Source organism: Pithys albifrons, chromosome 1, assembly GCF_047495875.1.
Source record: "Pithys albifrons albifrons isolate INPA30051 chromosome 1, PitAlb_v1, whole genome shotgun sequence".
Lineage (NCBI taxonomy): Eukaryota > Metazoa > Chordata > Aves > Passeriformes > Thamnophilidae > Pithys > Pithys albifrons.
Genome location: NC_092458.1, coordinates 33,209,395 through 33,228,155, shown reverse-complemented (window position 1 = coordinate 33,228,155; position 18,761 = coordinate 33,209,395). Strand labels below are relative to the sequence as shown.

The 18,761-nt window shown below is 40.1% G+C and overlaps 1 protein-coding gene across 1 annotated transcript in view; it reads left to right on the top strand.

Annotated features, from left to right (window-relative positions):
- The window catches only part of TM9SF2 (transmembrane 9 superfamily member 2), a 31,418-nt gene that overhangs the window by 3,513 nt on the left and 9,144 nt on the right, over nucleotides 1-18,761 (top strand). The window contains exons 2-11 of the mRNA XM_071548953.1: nucleotides 1,575-1,642; nucleotides 2,845-2,938; nucleotides 3,638-3,765; nucleotides 10,214-10,343; nucleotides 12,426-12,550; nucleotides 13,424-13,535; nucleotides 15,732-15,811; nucleotides 15,899-16,007; nucleotides 16,131-16,263; nucleotides 16,500-16,619. Of these exons, the coding sequence (XP_071405054.1) occupies nucleotides 1,575-1,642; nucleotides 2,845-2,938; nucleotides 3,638-3,765; nucleotides 10,214-10,343; nucleotides 12,426-12,550; nucleotides 13,424-13,535; nucleotides 15,732-15,811; nucleotides 15,899-16,007; nucleotides 16,131-16,263; nucleotides 16,500-16,619 (1,099 nt within the window). The remainder of the gene's footprint in view (nucleotides 1-1,574; nucleotides 1,643-2,844; nucleotides 2,939-3,637; nucleotides 3,766-10,213; nucleotides 10,344-12,425; nucleotides 12,551-13,423; nucleotides 13,536-15,731; nucleotides 15,812-15,898; nucleotides 16,008-16,130; nucleotides 16,264-16,499; nucleotides 16,620-18,761) is intronic.

Sequence of the window (18,761 nt, the reverse complement as noted above, 5' to 3'; positions counted from 1 at the left end):
TTCTGTTGTTGAGAAAATAGGTGACTTGCTGTTGAAAGGGAGAGGTCTTGTTCTCCAGGGCACTCACCTTCCTTGGACTCTTCAACTCTAGTCCAATCACGCAGTAAGACAGTTCAGCTTGTGTTGTGGTTTAACCCTAGCTGGCAAATAAGAACTGCTGCTGCTGCTGCCTCATTCCCTGCTGCTCCTGGTGGGATGAGCAGGAGAATCAGGGAGGAAAAAAGTGAAAACTTGTGGGTTGATATAAATACAGTTTAGTAATTGAAACAAAGTAACATATACTAATTATTATAATAATAATAACAATAATTAATGAAAAGGACAGAGAGGGAGAGGAATAAAACCCAAGAGTAACAAGTGATGTTCGGTTGCTGCCCCCCTCCCACTGACTGATGCTCCCTGAGCAGGGGTCATTGTGGCTCCTGGCCAACTCCCCCCAGTTTATGTACTGAGTATGATGTTCTGTGGTGTGGAATAGCCCTTTGGCCAGCATAGGTCAGGTTTTCCTGGCCATATTTCCTCCTGGCTTCTTGTCTACCTCCTCACTGGCAGAGCATGAGAAACTGAAAAGTCCTGGGCTGAGGGTAAGCACTACTCAGCCACAACTAAAACATCAGTGTGTTATCAACATTATTCTCTGAATCCAAAACACAGCACTGTAGCAGCTACTAGGAAGAAAATTAACTCTGTCCCTGCTAAGGCCAGGACAACTTGCTATGCTACTAAGAACTGCTCTTCAAAATTTTTTAGGGTAAGTCTCTCACTGTTTCAGCCAGCTGAATTGTGTTGCTGTGCAAGCAGATAACTGCCAAAAGCAGTGTAAGATAAACACTTGGAATACACTGGAACTGCGGGACTAGAATAAGGGAAGGGATTTTGAGACTAAGAGGGAAGAGTGGAAGACCTCTCCCTTTCCATAGCAGCAGGCTACCCCATCTGTAATGAATATGTATAGACAAACTGGGCTGAAACCACAACAGACTGAATTTCAGGTTGTTGCTCGAGTTGGTAGAGTTACTGAAAAACTTTTATAACAAGTTAAATCCTTGCCTTCTCTTTGGAAAGAGCTTCTGTTGAAACCTAAAATAGTGTATTGATCTGAAAAGGTTGTTTAGATCTTCATACGTCAGTTTTCAGCTACTACCTAGATAAAATTATGGAATACCTTAATTACAGGAAGAAGTACTGATGTCATCTGCGCTTTCATTCATGTTCTTTTAAGACTTTTATTACACAGAAGTTGTGGGGATGACTAACAGGGCTCTGACTTGGTACATTAAACTAAAGCACTGGCAGCTGTGCTAACTGTATTATTTTTGCGCGTGATTTCCTGCTATCCTGTAGTTTGAGTGGTTATGTTAGCCTTAAAGTGAGTTTATCATGTGGTCACTGCTTTGGTCATGGTTAGTGCTTTACTTACACTCTCAGCAGATATAGTTCATTACATTTCCAAGATGTACCATTACACATCTTATGTTTTCAGCTTTACCTGATTCAAACAAATCTATTTTTATATATCCATGAGAATTGAAGAAGTGCTTTAATATAACTGCTGATTGTCTCTACTCTTTCAGTCTGGAATTGAGCTGTTTGTGAACAGGCTTGACTCTGTGGAGTCTGTCCTTCCCTACGAATATACTGCGTAAGTATGTTGCTCTGTTTATGTCATTTTATTTCTCAGTTATTCCAAAAAGATGGATTTAATTTATCTAAGAGTGTTATCTGCATCTTGCTACAGTCATTTGCCACTGACGAATGCCTATTTATTTTTTAACATAAGTTTGCAAAAATAGAAATGTCAGTGGGCAGATGGCTATTAATAAGATAAACAGAAACGAGGCTTCTTGCAAAAAGTGTGGTACTGAATTACCATCATTACACTTCTTTCATCTTCTCAGTGTTCTTTGCTCTTTAGAAGCAATGCATGGATTCAGAGGCCCTCATGTAGGTTGAATCACTGGTTTAGTGTAACTTAAGGTTAAGATGTTTGTGTGTGTATATATATATATATATATATATATACATACACACTTATATATGGATTCACTTTTCTGCATTAGTTGTCATTTCATACATCAAAGTATTACTGCTGTCTATAGTAGCCTATAGCCAGATGAGTTAACGTGGTAATGAGGTGTGAACATCCCATCAATTATCTTAATGAGGTGTTAAATGTTTTCTTGGTAAACATCATAGGGGTGCACAAAATGTATCGGTGCCTGTACAACTACGTAAAGTTTTTGCTTTAAAGAGTGTTTTGACTTAACATTGAAGAGATTAAGGACCGATTCTGTCTATAGTTCAATGAACACAAATGTGGTACACTTAAAAATAGACTGGAAAAACGTGGAGTATGAGCTGTTAAATGTGCTGGTGAATAAAACTGCAATAACCTGATTAATAGTGCTTGTTGTAAAGGACGTGTGTCTGTGTGTGTAGATTTTTTTTCTTTTATTTTGCACCCAGCCACCCCCCAAGAATCTGGCCTGGGTGCTTTTTTTCTCTCTGTCATTATGAAACTCGGTGTAAAGGTTCCATTCTTGGCTAAAATCCCTCGTCAAATAGAAAACTTTTAATTACTTAAGGAGACTTTATGGTATACTATTCTGAAATAGATGATTAAGAGATCTGATTGTTGGTTTTGTTTTGTTGTTTTGTTTTTTTTAAACCATGAGTGTGGTTTTCACACTGTGCCGTACAGTTTGAAGGAAGAAACTGTTGTCTATAAGGAAAATGTGTAGTTTCATTACTTCTGCTGAGGGTGTTGATTTGGGAACATTATTTGCAGCTGAAAATATTTTAAGAGTATTTTATTAATTTTTTTATCTTTTTTTCCTAATTCAGGTTTGATTTTTGTCAAGCAGAAGGAAAAAAACGCCCTTCTGAAAATCTTGGCCAAGTATTGTTTGGAGAGAGGATAGAACCATCTCCTTACAGGGTTTGTTTTCTGACAAGGAGTGTTTGGTAATGTGTTTGTTCAAATGTAACCAGAGAAGATAAGAATCTTGGAGAACATTTTCACAAGTACTTTATCTGAAAGAGCTTCAAAATCTGAAGTTCCACAGAACAGAAATCTGTCAGTTTAATCTCATTGTAACTATGTGCTTTGCCCCAGAAGCTGTAGCCTTAAATGCTGTGGAGGTTGTCTCTTCGTTTTGGAACCAGACAAAACTTGACTGTTGCTCCTCAGCTCTCCTATTTCTTGGACCCAGATCTGAAAGTACTCCATCCATAAAATGGAAGAACCAGAAATGGTGTTAGTCAGTTTATCTTTTCTGGTGACTGAAGTTCTCATACTCTCTCCTACAGGTAGTAGGAGACAAAGTTATCAATTGCAGCTGCCTGTGACAGCGTTGCTTCTGTGAGGTCAAGTCACTTGGTAAATCATGGCAGAAAACATGTTTTAGTCAGTAACAAGGAGCTCCTGGTGCAGGGCTCCTACAATGAGCACAGGAGGGGTTTATAGCACACACCAATATAAAAACCTCCTATGGAGGGTTAATAGACCTGGTCTTGGTAATTTGTTAGGTGTTTTTATTATAATAGTGTAGGCAATTAAATTCATTGGAGAAATTGTTAAATACTGAAATAAGAAAATTTGTTGCCTTATTGCTCCTATGTCTTTCATTTTTTTTAGTTCACATTCAACAAGAAGGAGACATGTAAATCTGTTTGTACAAAAACATATGATACCACAAAGCCTGAGGATAAACAGAAGTTAGACTTCTTGAAAAAAAGTATGCTACTGAATTACCAACATCATTGGTAAGTTGGTATAAAAATTCATAGATTAGTTATCTAGTATGTTGGTGATAGTTTAGTTTATCATTTTGTATTTGCAAATTAATATAGATTTAACACTAGGTACTTGCACTGAATGTATTCCCCTTCTGGTTTTGCAGAAGATGTTATGTTACTTGTTGCCTTTGTAAAAATGTTTCCTTCTTCTGAAGTGCCAGGTGTAATGGAAATAAATCTGTTTCCAAACATAAAGCTTTGTGCTTACAGTACAATACGGCTATTTCTTTGCACCTGTAAATACAGAAGTTAGTCCTGCCTTAGCTTGAGAAAAGTCTTAAGGAACCATTATTCTGTGGCTGTGTCATCTTTATTTTCCCCCAGAGCCTCTGCACTCCCCTTCAAATGTTGTGTCCAGGAGACAGGATCAAAGTTCTGGAAGAGTTTTGTTTCTCTTCTAGGATATGAAAGGGAAAGGTGGCCAATGAAAAATAATTAATGAAATAATTTTGAGGAACACATAAATGCTTGGTCATCTCCTGTTCTCTGAGTCCCTCTGTAACCTTGGAACATGCTGGGGCTCTGTTTCTGCTTGGATGTTGAGGTCCCTTCCGATGGGCTGTAAGGGTGGGGCAAGTCTGAGTGTGTGCTGAGCTCGGGCACATGTTCTGCTGGGATGCAGCCATGAGCTCTGCACCCACATCCAAGGGCTGTGAAATGTTTGCCAGAGGGCTCCATCTTGATGTTGGAAATACCCAGCCATGCTCTCGGTGTTTGTTTAATGCTTTGCAACAGCCTTCAGGAGCAAAAATAGAAGGAACAACTTGGGCAAAAGTTCCTATAGCATATCTTACGGAATCACAGAATCATAGAATTAATTGGGTTGGAAAAGACCTCCAAGGTCATCGAGTCCAACTCCTGTCCATTTACTAGATCATGGCACTCAGTGCCACGTCTAATCTCAGTTTAAAAACCTCCAGGGATGGTGAATCCACCACCTCTCTGAGCAGCCCATTCCAATGCCTGATTACTCTCTCTGGAAAGAATTTTTTTCTGATCTCCAACTTAAATTTCCCCTGGCACAGCTTAAGCCCGTGCCCCCTTGTCCTATTGCTGAGTGCCTGGGAGAAGAGACCAACTCCCACCTGGCTAGAACTTCCCTTCAGGTAGTTCTAGACAGTGATGAGGTTGCCTCTGAGCCTCCTCTTCCCTGGGCTAAACAACCCCAGCTCCCTCAACCTCTCCCCATAGGACTTGTGCTCCAGTCCTTGCACCAGCCTTGTAGCTCTTCTCTGGACCTGCTTCAGTCCCTCAATATCTTTCCTGAACTGAGGGGCCCAGAACTGAACACAGTACTCAAGGTGTGGCCTCACCAATGCAGAGTACAGGGGAAGGGTCACTGCCCTGGTCCTGCTGGCCACACTATTTTTGATCCAGGCCAGGATCCCATTGGCCTTCTTGGCCACCTGGGCACACTGTTGGCTCATGTTGAGCTTCCTGTCAATTAGTACTCCAAGGTCCCTTTCTGCCTGGCTGCTTTCCATCCACCCTGTGCCCAGCCTGTAGCGCTGCAGGGGGTTGTTGTGGCAGAAGTGCAGAACCCAGCACTTGCCCTTATTGAACTTCATCCCATTGGAATCAGCCCATCTCTCAAGTCTATCCAGATCCCTTTGCAGAGCCCTCCTGCCTTCCAGCAGGTCGACACTCCCTCCCAACTTGGTGTCATCAGCAAATTTGCTGATGATGGACTCAATCCCCTTATCTAAATCATCAATAAAGATGTTAAACAGGACTGGACCCAACACAGACCCCTGGGGAACACCACTGGTGACTGGCTGCCAGCTGGATGCAGCTCCATTCACCAGCACTCTCTGGGCCTGACCCTCCAGCCAGCTCCTAATCCAGGAGAGGGTACACTTGTCCAGGCCATGGGCTACCAGCTTTTCCAGGAGTATATTATGGGAGACAGTGTCAAAGGCCTTGCTGAAGTCCAGATAGACCACATCCACAGCCTTCCCCTCATCCACCAGGTTGGTCACCTGATCGTAAAAAGGAGATCAGGTTGGTCAGACAGGACCTGCCCCTCCTAAACCCATGCTGGCTGGGTCTAATCCCTTGTCCATCCTGAAAGTGCTGTGTGATTGCACTCAGGATGAACTGCTCCATAACCCTGCCAGGCACGGAGGCCAGGCTGACAGGCCTGGAGTTGCCAGGGTCCTTCTTGCAGCCCTCTTTGTGGATTGGGGTGACATTCACCAACTTCCAATCATCTGGGACCTCCCCAGAGAGCCAGGACTGTTGGAAGATGATGGAGAGCGGTTTGGCAAGCTCTTCTGCCAGCTCCCTCATCACCCTGTGATTTGCAAGGAATACGTAAGCATCATTAGCCAGTGGTGCCCATAGGTATGCCCTGATTCCAAATATGTGCTTCCTGCTTCTCTGGAACAAATGTTTCAGTCTTCATCTATTTAGATTAAAACTGTCTGGATATAGTAGTAAAAATGCAGGTGAAATGTTGAATGTTGCTACTGGCATTAACTGTTTTTCTGTAACATCACATTCCATTTCTTCTATTTTGTAAAAGCCACCTGTGCTGGAAAGGCAGCAAGTGCGTTTTCTAGTGCTCTTGGGAACTGATATGGGATGTCCCCTTGTGGGAATAAGCTGTGGCTCAGTGACGTAAATATTTCTGGGAACCTCTTGAAAATGAATGTAGTAACACAACTTTGCAAAACTAATCACACAGAAAATACTTCAAACTGTTTTTTTTCCCCTGTAGATTAAATTGTTGTACAGATATATTTAGATATATTTTTAGCAAGTATAGGTAATTTGATATGACTGATGAGATTTAAGTAAGATATAGTTCTGTTTTATAGTGTGAAAATGTCCCTTGAAATTTAGGATATTGCTTATATTCTTGGTCCTTTTAATGTCATTTCTACTATTTTTTTTTGTTAGGCCCATTGCTGTAAAATTTTAGAAACAGTGGCATGAACAATCTGTTTGTCTGTTAGTTCTCCTTAGCCATAGCTTCACAAAGTGGCAGTGGCTGGATTTTGTGATTAATGATGCCTACTCCAGGAGTACAGTACAGAGGTATGTTGGACAGGGATCAACAAGGTAGCACAAGCGATGATTTAATAGAGGTTTGTTATCCAGCTTCAATTTATCATGAAATTCCTGGGGAACACAGATGGTGCAAAGTACTTTTAAGGTTTTAAAAGCCACTTAATAAGATTAGGAATTGACAGACTGCATTGGACTCAACAGCTATACTGATACCTTGGCTGACACTGTTCATCACCAGATGTTCTTGAGCGACATATAAGAGCACTGTTGAATAGCATATTTGCTCCACATGTATAATCTCTTCAAGTCATTTTAAATTTGAAGATTAACTGTGAAAAATGATTTGCTGCTTAAACTATCAATTTGTTCCAGCATTGCTGCTTGAAGGCAGCTTAGTATGTCTTTACTGCAGAAGATGCAAGGGAAAGGCTTTACCCCAGCCAAACTTAGTTGCAATATGTTAATGTTTTACCTGGTTTTGATTATGAAATTAAAATACTAACAGAACCAAAAGCTTTCCCTAACATATATAATGGAAGTAAAATTTCAAATATACAATCCTAGAATTGTTCAGGTTGGAAAAGACCTTTAAGATCAAGTCCAGTTTTGTGGTGAGTTGATCGTGGCAGGTGTTTTTCCCCCCCCTTCTTAAATGTGTTTCACAGAGGTGCTGCCATGGTCACTAACAGGTAGCGCAGAAGTGCTGCCACTCAGCCTTGGCCAGTGGTGCGTCTGTCTTGGAGCTGGCAGGCACAGATTCTGTCAGACATGGGGACAGCTTCTGGCAGCTTCTCACTAAAACCTCCCTGTGTATCCTCCTGCCAGCTAAGACTGTGCTGCATGAACCCAATAAAACATTCACCTAACATTGTCAAGTACACCACTAAGGCATGTCCTGAAGTGCCACATCTGGATGTCTTTTAAATACTTCCAGTTTTGACGACTCCAGCACTTTCCTGGGCAGCCTGTTCAGTGCCTGACCACCCTTTCAGTGAAGACATTTTTCTTAATATCCAATCTAATTTCCCCTGGCACAACTTGAGGCCATTTCCTCTTGTTCTGTCACTTGTTATTTGGGAGAAGAGACTAATCCCACTTTGAATATCCTTTCAAGTAGTTGTGTAGAGATATAAGGTCTCCCCTGAGTCTTTTTTCCAGATGAAACACCCCCAGCTCCCTCAGCTGCTCCTCATAAGACTTGTGCTCCACCAGCTCCGTTGCCCTTTCTGGACATGCTCCAGCACCTCAGTGTCTGTTTTGTAGTGAGGGGCTCAGAACCAGACTCGGGAGTCATGGTGTGGCCTGACCAGTGCCAAGTACAGGGTATGAATCACTTCTCTATTCTGCTGGCCATAATGTTTATGGTACAGGCCAGGATGCCATTGGCCTTCTTGGCCACCTTGGCACACTGATGGTTTATGTTCAGCAGCTGTCAACCCGCTCCTTTTCCACTGGGCAGCTTTCCAGTCACTGTGTCCCCAGCCTGTAGCACTGTACAGGATTGTTGTGACCCAAGTGTGGGACCTGGCACTTGGCCTTGTTCAACCTCCTGCCATTGGTCGCATACAGTATGGCCCAAGTGTAATCAATCTGCATGTGGAAGAGCTCCTTAATTAGCAACTTAATTATACCCTGTCGTGGCATGGTGAAGTTAGGAATTGGTTGGTGGTACTGCTGCTTGCAGCTGTGGTAGTCTTTGGAATCTCCTGAGAATCTGGAAACTGTTTGTAGGGCCTGTCTTCACCTTTTCTTTGTGTCAGTATAAGCTACTTATTTCTGCTGGGTAGCTGTTGGTAGGGATGATGCAGATCTCTCTCTGTTTTGTGGATAAAGGGAGCATGTACCACTCTTTACCTGCATCTGTTGGGGTGCTTTAAAAAGTAGTGCTACTTTAGAGACCGTTCCAATATGCAACAGACTAAATAGAGCTTTGTTTTTGTTGCTGAAGTCATAATTCCTGTGTTTAATGAGGTATTTAGAAATATCTGAGATATTATCAGGTAGCTGTTAACATTAATAGCCTAGTGGTTATAATGATCAGACAGTTAATTGTAAAGATACTCAGTAGCTTGGTAAGTTTCACAAAAGAATCTGTGGTGTTAATTTTTGGTGGGACAGTTGTCTAATGTCTTCCTGTGTGAAGTTGATTAATATACCTTTAAAAACATACCTTGGGCAATTAATGTATGCAGATACTGAGTTTTAAGTCTTTGCATGACTTATTTTGGGGTTTTATCTTTCACGTAGTTAGAACACTTCATAGCATAAAGCAGCAGGTTTGGGGTTTGTTAGTAGTTCCTTTTACAAAGGGACAGGATGCCGTGTTGGGTACCTTTATGTCTAAAAGTTTATTTTTGATTTTGATGTTTGTACTGTTCGTAGCGTGCTGGATATTGTTTGTATCTTACTGTCTTACAATTTTCTGCAACTCCTCATGGGGGTGTGGGGTTCCTCCACAGATTTTTAATTGAAACTGAAGTATAAACCTACTGGTTTGAGGACTTTTAGGTAATACTAGAAAAAGGTTCTTCACCCAGAGGGTGGTTGGGCACTGGAAGAGGCTCCGCAGGGAAGTGGTCACAGCTCCAAGCCTGACAGAGTTCAAGAAATGTTTGGATGATACTCTCAGGCACATGGTGTGGCTCTTGGGGATGGTCCTGTGCAGGGCCAGAGTTGGACTCAATGATCCTTGTGGGTCCCTTCCAGCTGGGCATATTCTATGGTTCTCTAATACGAATATAAATCTTGTGAGGCAATAATATAAAAGGAGCAGGTTTGAAAGTGATTATTTCTCCAGTTGCTTAATGGCTTAGAATTTTTTGCTCATGCAAACCAACTAGTTAAAATATTCCTTCCTCTTGAGTAGTTACAACTGAGGTTAATAGTCAGGAGCTTACCTAAATAGCAAAAGAAAAAATTTTGGAAGGAGTGACACGAAAAATGTATTTTGTTATGGAAGAGCAATGAGGAAGCTGGAGAATAATATGTGATGTGGGGTTTTTCTTTATTATTTTGTGTTTTGTTTTAAACTTGAAATAAATTTTGGCTGGTTTAGTGATGATTTTGGCCATTTTTTAAAGACCAAATAATGAAATGTAGAGTGTTATGACTTTGGAGTAGGGGAGTTTTCTGCTTGGGTTGTTTTTGTAAGGGAACTTCAGAAAACAATTCAGGGGATAAAATAGTTTCAGTTGAAGACCTATGTGCTAGTAGCTCATTTGGAAATTGGATTGGCAGTCAGTGGAATTCCATGGGTTAAGATGTGAAAGAAGTATTACTCTTGTGAAAGGAGTATTATCTACCAATAATGAATGTAGCAAAGTTAGATTAATGTTAATGTGCTTTTGTTTCCATTACACTGTGTATTTTGAAATATCGTGTAATGTCACTGTGCCATTTACAGGATTGTGGACAACATGCCTGTGACCTGGTGTTACGATGTGGAAGATGGCCAGAGGTTCTGCAATCCTGGATTTCCTATTGGCTGTTACATTACAGAAGATGGCCGTCCGAAAGATGCCTGTGTTATTAGTGTATGTTTATCATAAAATCATAGACTCAATTGGGTTGGAAAAGACCTCCGAGATCATCAAGTCCAACCCTTGGTCCAACTCCAGTCCATTTACCAGATCATGACACTCAGTGCCATGTCCAATCTCAGTTTAAAAGCCTCCAGGGATGGTGAATCCACCACCTCTCTGGGCAGCCCATTCCAATGCCTGATTACTCTCTGGAAAGATTTTTTTTTCTGCTATCCAACTTAAATTTCCCCTGGCAGAGCTTGAGCCTGTGCCTCCTTGTCCTATTGCTGACTGTCTGGTAGAAGAGACCAACTCCCACCTGGCTAGAACTTCCCTTCAGGTAGTTCTAGACAGTGATGAGGTCACCTCTGAGCCTCCTCTTCTCCGGGCTAAACAACCCCAGCTCCCTCAGCCTCTCCCCATAGGGCTTGTGCTCCAGTCCCTTCACCAGCCTTGTTGCTCTTCTCTGGACCTGCTCCAGCACCTCAATATCTTTCCTGAACTGAGGGGCCCAGAACTGAAAACAGTACTCAAGGTGTGGCCTCACCAACGCAGAGTACAGGGGAAGGATCACTGCCCTGGTCCTGCTGGCCACGCTATTTTTGATATGCAATTACCTATTTTTTAATATCCCCTTTTTACTAACTTTTCTCCTGTGTCATGTTTCTATGGTGAGTTCTTGTTATGTTAAGAATGCATGTTGCCTAAAACTTGGTAAGTGTTATGGTATCTCTGCAGGTACCACAATTTGAAATCCTGATCCAAGGCAAAGAGCGCTGTCTCTTATCCTGCATAATTAGAAGGGGTCTAAAAGATCAAAGCATGAACATGCAAAGCATTTAGTATGTGTAAAGGTGAAGGAAAACATTTTATCCTTCATTACCTAAAAAGCTGAAACATTTGAAGGCGTAGACTTTTACTTTTTTGAGGGGTAGAAGTGTTTTCATTGAAGCAGGTTTGCATAGGTATGTTTGCACCTCTGTGCAGAAATGAATGCTTTTTGAAGGATTGCTTTCCCTAAAACTGGGAGCTAATGGAAGAAGGCATAATGTACAATTTCTGTATTAACAAAATTCTCCTGTGATGGGTCTATTGGATTAAGTGGTGGAAGTCCTGATAAATGCAGTGAAAGCATTATGGAGCATTATGGATCAAGTCCAAGAGGTCTTTGGATTATCTCAGACCTCCTCCACGGAGAGGTCACTGAGAACTTGGAACACGTTTTGTTTTCTCAGAATGGTTGGTTTTCTTTAATAGATCTTGTCAAATACTACAGTTTCTGCAATTTCCAATTTTGTTTCCTTGCCTCCATAATGAATTGGTTTCAGAAGCTCCTTATGAATGGATGCATTTATGATCAAATTTGTAATCTGGCAATATTCTTTTGATCTTATTTAAATACTTGCTTTTAATAAAAGGAAAATAATCTTTGTAGAGATAACTGAAGGACTATAGAAGAACACTGCATATATAAAACTATTCGTATAATTAGGGTGCTCTGTAGAAAGGATGGGGATAAAACCCTTAAGAGGTACTAATTAAACTTCAGTAGACATAGCTGTTAAATCACAACTTATGATTTAACAATCTCTTCAACTGGCTAAATTCCAAGGCAGTGTTTCACTTCACCTAAGGTTTGTATCCTTGGCTGCTGCTTGCAGTTTATCCCGCTGTGCACCTTTGGTTTGAAATGTCAAGGTGGTTCTGTCACAGAGAGCAGTTATTTGCATTGTTTGTCTTGGAAGGTTCTGTTTTAATTGTCACACAGTTACCTCTTCAGTTTGCTAATTAAGTAAAATAAGACATCTTCAGTTACAGAAATATATTAATAAATACATCTTACAAGTACTTCAAATTCATTTTTCTACTTTTCAAATGCAGTAGACTGTTCATAATGTTCACTTTTCTAGCTTGTCTTTTTAATGCAAGGAGGCACCTTCCTGTCTTTGTATTCACAGAATTTCACATTCATATTGTAGGAGAACCTGACAGAAAACTGTATGCAGCCTAAAATTCTGTTATGTAAGCTTCTGCCTAAGGCTTTTAGTTGTCTGTATCTTTTTGATTGCTTAATGTCATCTTCTATTGTTGCAGTCAGAATTCCATGAAAAGGATACCTTCTATATCTTCAACCATGTTGACATAACAATATATTACCATATTGTGGAAAATGAAGCTCTGGGAGCAAGACTAGTTGCTGCTAAACTTGAACCAAAAAGGTTAGTATTTGGAGGTAACTCATCATCATGAAGTGATCCATCCCAAGGTTCTTGCCTTGATCTGGGGACCTACTGGCAGTCAGAAACTTTTCCAGATGTGTGACCTGTAAATTATCTCTCCTGTTGATTTGATGTAGTGTAGTGTAGGGCACTCTAATTTTGTCCTGAATTCAATGCATCTTGGTGAACTGTTTCCTGTTTGGCCCAAGAAAAGATAAAATAAAACCTGAAAGTGTTGGTGGGGTGTGGGTTGTGTAGTTCATGTAGAACCCTCATTTCCCAACTGCGGAACATTTTGTCTGGTGTCAGAACAGGCCACCAGTGCCTGATGCAAGCGTAACTGCAGTGCAACATTTGATGTCTTCAGCAACCGGGGTTTGAATGGAATGATTTCACAGACACACTCATCAGTTGTTCTGCTGTCTTACGTGACTTTTGCACAACTGATGTGTGTTTTATTATTCCTCAGCATGTTATCTTTCTTTCTGTGGTATAAGTGAGCTTGTATTGTTGGTGCAGTTGAAAGTATTTTTTTCTGATAGAAGTCAGTAATTCTGATGTTGTAACTTTTTGAGTGTTTTGGAGGTTCTTAGCAGTCCTCAAACTTGTTTCATTTTTGGCACTCTGCCTTGGAGATTGTGCTCTCTATAAGCTTTCATTTTAGAAGAGACAACTCTTGTTTAAAAAGTTCAAGTTTCTGAAAGTCCTGAGCTTATGACGGATTCCTTATGAGTTCTGAAGTCTATGAGACAATAAGAACAATTTGTGTATTTAAGAGAAGAATCCTTGGTATACTTTTGTAAGATGAATGAATTCTTTCTTAAGAGTGTTGTCAGTGAAACAACGTTCATTCTGTGTGTTTTCTTCCTGCAGTTACAAGCACACTAATCCAGACAACCCTGACTGCTCAGGAGTACCTATGGATATAAATAATAAGGCTAGTGGAGAAGTCAAAATTGCTTATACATACTCAGTTTCTTTTGAAGTGAGTACTAAGATTTCTGTGTTATCTCTTAAAATCATGCATTAACACTCTGAATTATGAAGATAACTAAAGTCACCTCAGAATGGTAAATATTTGTAGGTTTGAAACTGTATTTGAACTAGAATGTCAGAGGTGGCTTAGGATTTAACCACATACTTCACATTTTTGCATACCACCACACACAGAGTAAATGTGAAACACATAGGTAGCTTTTAAGAGAGTTGCATTTCCACGTTTACCTAGGTTGTCTGGTAAATGGTTTTTCAATCCAAGCTCTTGTGTGTTTCAGTGAATAACTCTTGTACATAGGTTAAAACTGATCATTTTCTGCTCTCATGCTACAAAAGCAATCTTCTTTCTAACACCTTTCTCCCGTGGAAACCTACAAAGGAGAAGGAAATGAAGCTGGTACTCTTTGTCCTGCTACTCTATTGAAGAGCAGAGGAACACTGTATCAGGCAACTACAGGGAGCAGGGCAGTCCGTGGTGTAAAGGAGAGCACTCTGGACTCTGAATCCCAAGGACCTGAGTTCGAGTCTCAGTGGGGACCGTCCCCTGGCAGTTCAATGCCTCCCTGCCATCCCATCCTGTCACATCTCAGATGCTCAGCAAGGTCAGCCCCGGTTAGTACCAGGTGCTGTGACAGTCCTGAGGACTTCCCTGTCACTGTCCAAGCTCGCTCGGCCGTGGCAGATGGACCTCAGGACTTAAATGGTGGGGCCAGTTTTGTGCACGCTGTGCCTCACCTAAAACATCCACTGTGCAGGCTGGAAGGGCACAACCAGGTGGGGAGAGCCCTGCCCAAATCTGCATTTGCCAAGTCTGGCCATAGATAGAGGGAGCAGTGATACTTGAATATATCTCATTCTGGTGGCAAATAAGGGTTCTTGGTTAGTTTTTTTTAAATCCAGTTTGCTGGACAAACTGATTCCTAAGATTGTATACTCTTAATCTAAGTTCAAAACACAATGGTAAAAGAAATGTACTCTGAAGGGATTATTATGTATGATGTAGTAATTATATTTTGAGAAATTATATCAGTTATGATGCTGAAATGAATTTGTATACTGAAAAGCAAGTATTTCTGAAAATCTGTGTGAGAAGTTAGTATTTAAGAATGACCTTAGCTTCATGCTATTATATTGTTTCTCCTTAAAAAATGACACGCCCAGCTTACATGCGTGTGTGTTGCTGTGCTGTGCACAATGTTGCATCAGTTGGAGGTAATCGTCTGAAATTCCATTGGGTTGGTGGATCAGGTCATCTCAGGCAGAAAAAAGACAGTGTTGTGGCTATGATGAAAAATGCAGTTTCATCTTAGAATCATTAACACTGGTTTAGAAACTTGCTGCTTGCATTGAGACCTAGTTTTATGAGCTCAGTGAACTAGGTATTTGACCTTGGCTAAATTTTTTTAACCCACTGGTTTTTATATTTTCAAAAACTGACTTCACTGGAAAGCACTCTTGCTCTTGCATGTTATAAATTACTGAACTAGCAGCCTGTCAGAAAGACTCCTAACCAATCTCATTACTTGCTAGCAGTGTTTATGATTTGCTCAACAGCAATTTTCAGGTTAATCAGCACTGTCTATTCCTTTTTTCATATTTACTCTGCAGAATAAAACAAAGAAATGCTCTTTTTGAAGTGTTTGAAATGCCTGAAGAAATAATTTGTTTCCCTCTACTAAGTATTGTCTCCCCATCTGTCTTACTATGAAAGCTGTTTGTAACTGGATTGATAGTTGGTACTGAAATGAGGTTGTATGAAACCAAAGGATAACTTGGACAGAGCACTATCTAGAGAGTGAAGTGTCATGCTGGAGACTGTATAGCGTAGCTTAGTTTCTCAATGTGTTGGCTTATGTATGTTAAAAAATACACATACTTTTATTATTCTGCTAGTCGTTTAAATTCCAGATGAAATACAATTCTTGAAGAGAGGAAGCAGAATTAAATTAATTTGATAGGCCTTTATATCTTAAGAAGACACAGGTGCTCAAATTCAGAAAATATTTTGGTATAGATTCTAGGGTCAAATCTTACATTTTTTTATAGGTGGTTATTATTGTAAACCATTTTAGGCATGGAACGTGAAATTCAGGCACAAGATTAAAGATCGCTTTGCATGAACATCTGCTTGTAAATGTAGAATTTGGATACTGACCATCTGAAGCTTATTTGTTTACTCTTTCAGGAAGAAAAGGATATTAGGTGGGCATCAAGATGGGATTATATTTTGGAATCCATGCCTCACACTCATATCCAATGGTTTAGGTGAGAAGAAAGTTTGCCTTCAAGTGTACTGTACTGAAGTGTTAACGTTGCAGTTTGAATGATTATTTTCTTTTTTTTTTAATTCAGTATCATGAATTCCTTGGTGATTGTTCTCTTTCTGTCTGGAATGGTAGCTATGATTATGTTGAGGACATTGCATAAAGACATTGCAAGATACAATCAGATGGATTCCACTGTAAGTCTAAAATGTGCCTCCTAAAATTTATTTGGAATGCAATTTTTTGAGCTAAATGTGTAGCTGTAACAGGCTATTTAAATGGCAACCTACAGTATTAAAATAGGTGTATTTCTTTTACAGGAAGATGCACAAGAAGAATTCGGCTGGAAACTGGTTCATGGTGATATTTTCAGGCCCCCAAGAAAAGGAATGCTGTTGTCTGTTTTTCTAGGCTCTGGCACACAGATCTTAATAATGACTTTTGTTACCCTATGTAAGTAATCAAGTGGGGAGGAGTTAGATGAACACAGATGATTTTTCACTGCTAATTGCATGGTATTAGTAAAAATAGCAGTATAGGATTGTCTAGAAATTTCTTAAAAGCCATTAAAAAACCAGCTAAACTGATATAGCAGGGCATGCAACTTAGTATACACAGGTTTTAAGATAACTGATGTCATGGTTTTAAGTTACAGACACTTACTACAGGTGTGCATCTCTGCTTCACAGTTTTTGCCTGCCTAGGATTTTTGTCACCTGCCAACAGGGGAGCTCTAATGACCTGTGCTGTAGTTTTGTGGGTACTGCTTGGAACTCCAGCTGGCTATGTTGCTGCCAGATTCTACAAATGTGAGTAAAAGTTATTGAGAATCATAGAATCATAGAATTGATTGGGTTGGAAAAGACCTCCGAGATCATCAAGTCCAACCCTTGGTCCAACTCCAGTCCATTTACCAGATCATGGCACTCAGTGCCATGTCCAATCTCAGTTTAAAAACCTCCAGGGATGGTGAATCCACCACCTCTCTGGGCAGGCCATTCCAATGCCTGATTACTCTCTGGAAAGCATTTTTTTCTGCTATCCAACTTAAATTTCCCCTGGCAGAGCTTACGCCCGTGCCCCCGTGACAAGGCTTAAGTTCATTGAAGTAAATTACCATCACAGCACTAATTTTTATTTTGCAGCACTGTTTGTAGCATCCCTCAGCATAAGTGAGACAAATGTACTTATTGACAGAAAACACATAAAGAACAGTAACATAGTTACACTGGTTTTGATGTAAGCATGACAGAAGACCCTGAGTTGCTTTTGCTACTATGCATTTGTGAAATTGGGAAGCAAATTTCATTTTACTAGTACTAAATGCCAGACAGTTTTGTACTTCTGTTTCCTATAGCTGGGGGGATGGGGTAAACCTGCATTTAGTTTTAGCCATCAATGTGGCTTGGTAGCACACCCCCCCACGTCATGAACCTCAGTTCTTGCATGCCTGTGACTGTCACCTCCTCTTAGCTAGTTCCTAGGCCTGTGGGAGAATAGTGCTTATCAGAATGTGGCAGGAACACAGGAAGGAGGATTATTAAGTGTTCTGTAGTTGCAGAAATCACCCCAGCAGCATTTGGGCCCCTGACAGGAGTTAGTTGCTACTATTTTCCTTCATTGGTTCCAGCTATTGGTCCCAGCTACAAACCTCAGAAGGTTGACCTCTATACCCTCTGGTTTGTTTTAAGGTGAAGTATGACATTCCACATACAGCTTGTCTTAATTACCTTACTCAAGGTAAAAGACTTTTTCACTGAGAGAGGTGAATCTTTTGGACTACTTCAGTTTTGAACATACAGGGCTAGAGAAGGAGTTTATTTCTGAACATCAGCCTTGCACCAGACATTGGAGTTTTCTTCTAACCATTTTGTAATTTTCATGTGGGAAGAACCATTGGGGGGAAGAGTGGCTTTGTGTGTTGTAAGCAGTTTTTCCACAGTGGTGGTGATGCGATAAACTCTTCCTAATCTCCAAGCCAGTTAGACTTAAATGGAAGAAGATTTTAATACAAAGAGAATAATTGAGCACAGAATTATTTTTTTATATTATGCTGTATATTTTGTGTTTTGAAGGATATTTTGAAGTGTATCGATGGTAAATTGAATCCCTTGTCTTTGGTGGAAATGTAGCTATTAATGGCTGCATTTCATATTATGTTTACTGGGAATCACTCAGTATTTGAATGCTGTGTATGACTGACCCAGTGATGTTTTTGTTACAACATGAGGTGGTTCATACCCTGTATAGACTATGTAAACATGAAGGGGTTTTTTATAGTATACAAATAAAGCAATGTGAGACATAAACTAAAATGCAAATTAAATGAATATCCAGTTTTAAAAGTTGGGGTTTTTTTTCAATGTTGCATTTAAAAAGTGAAACCTGAGTTGAAATTAAATGGTTAATCTCAATAACTGCTGCCATGTTCTACCAAGTTTTTATGAAGAAATAGAAACTTAATTAAAATCGCTCTAACCGTAATCACTTCTGACTCTTGAAATAAAGAGGCATGTCATTATGGCAGGGCTCAGATGAAATTATCAGCTTCACTGAATTCCAGCAGGATATTTTCATTTGAAAGTATACTGACTAGAATTTTTATCAGCACAGTGCAAATTCATAAAGATTTTCCTAATAAAGCTATCTTTGGTCTTTTGGTATCACCACTGCTTAATGCTGTTAAGACTCAAGAGAACTTCACTGCTTCTGTAAGCGTGTTAGCCCTGACTCTTTTGTAAGATTTGTAGGCAAGAATTACTTCAAGAAAACTGTTAAGCTTGCTTTTCACATATTTATATATCTTTTCCTATTTAAACCTGCAGTCAAATGCTAGAAAGCTTAAACTTCTTAATCACTCCAGGTTTAAAATGTTTTTTAAAGACTTAAAAGTACTCCAAGTCTGCTTCCTTCTTTTAGCAGATAAACTGGTCAGAGACACAGTTTTAGTT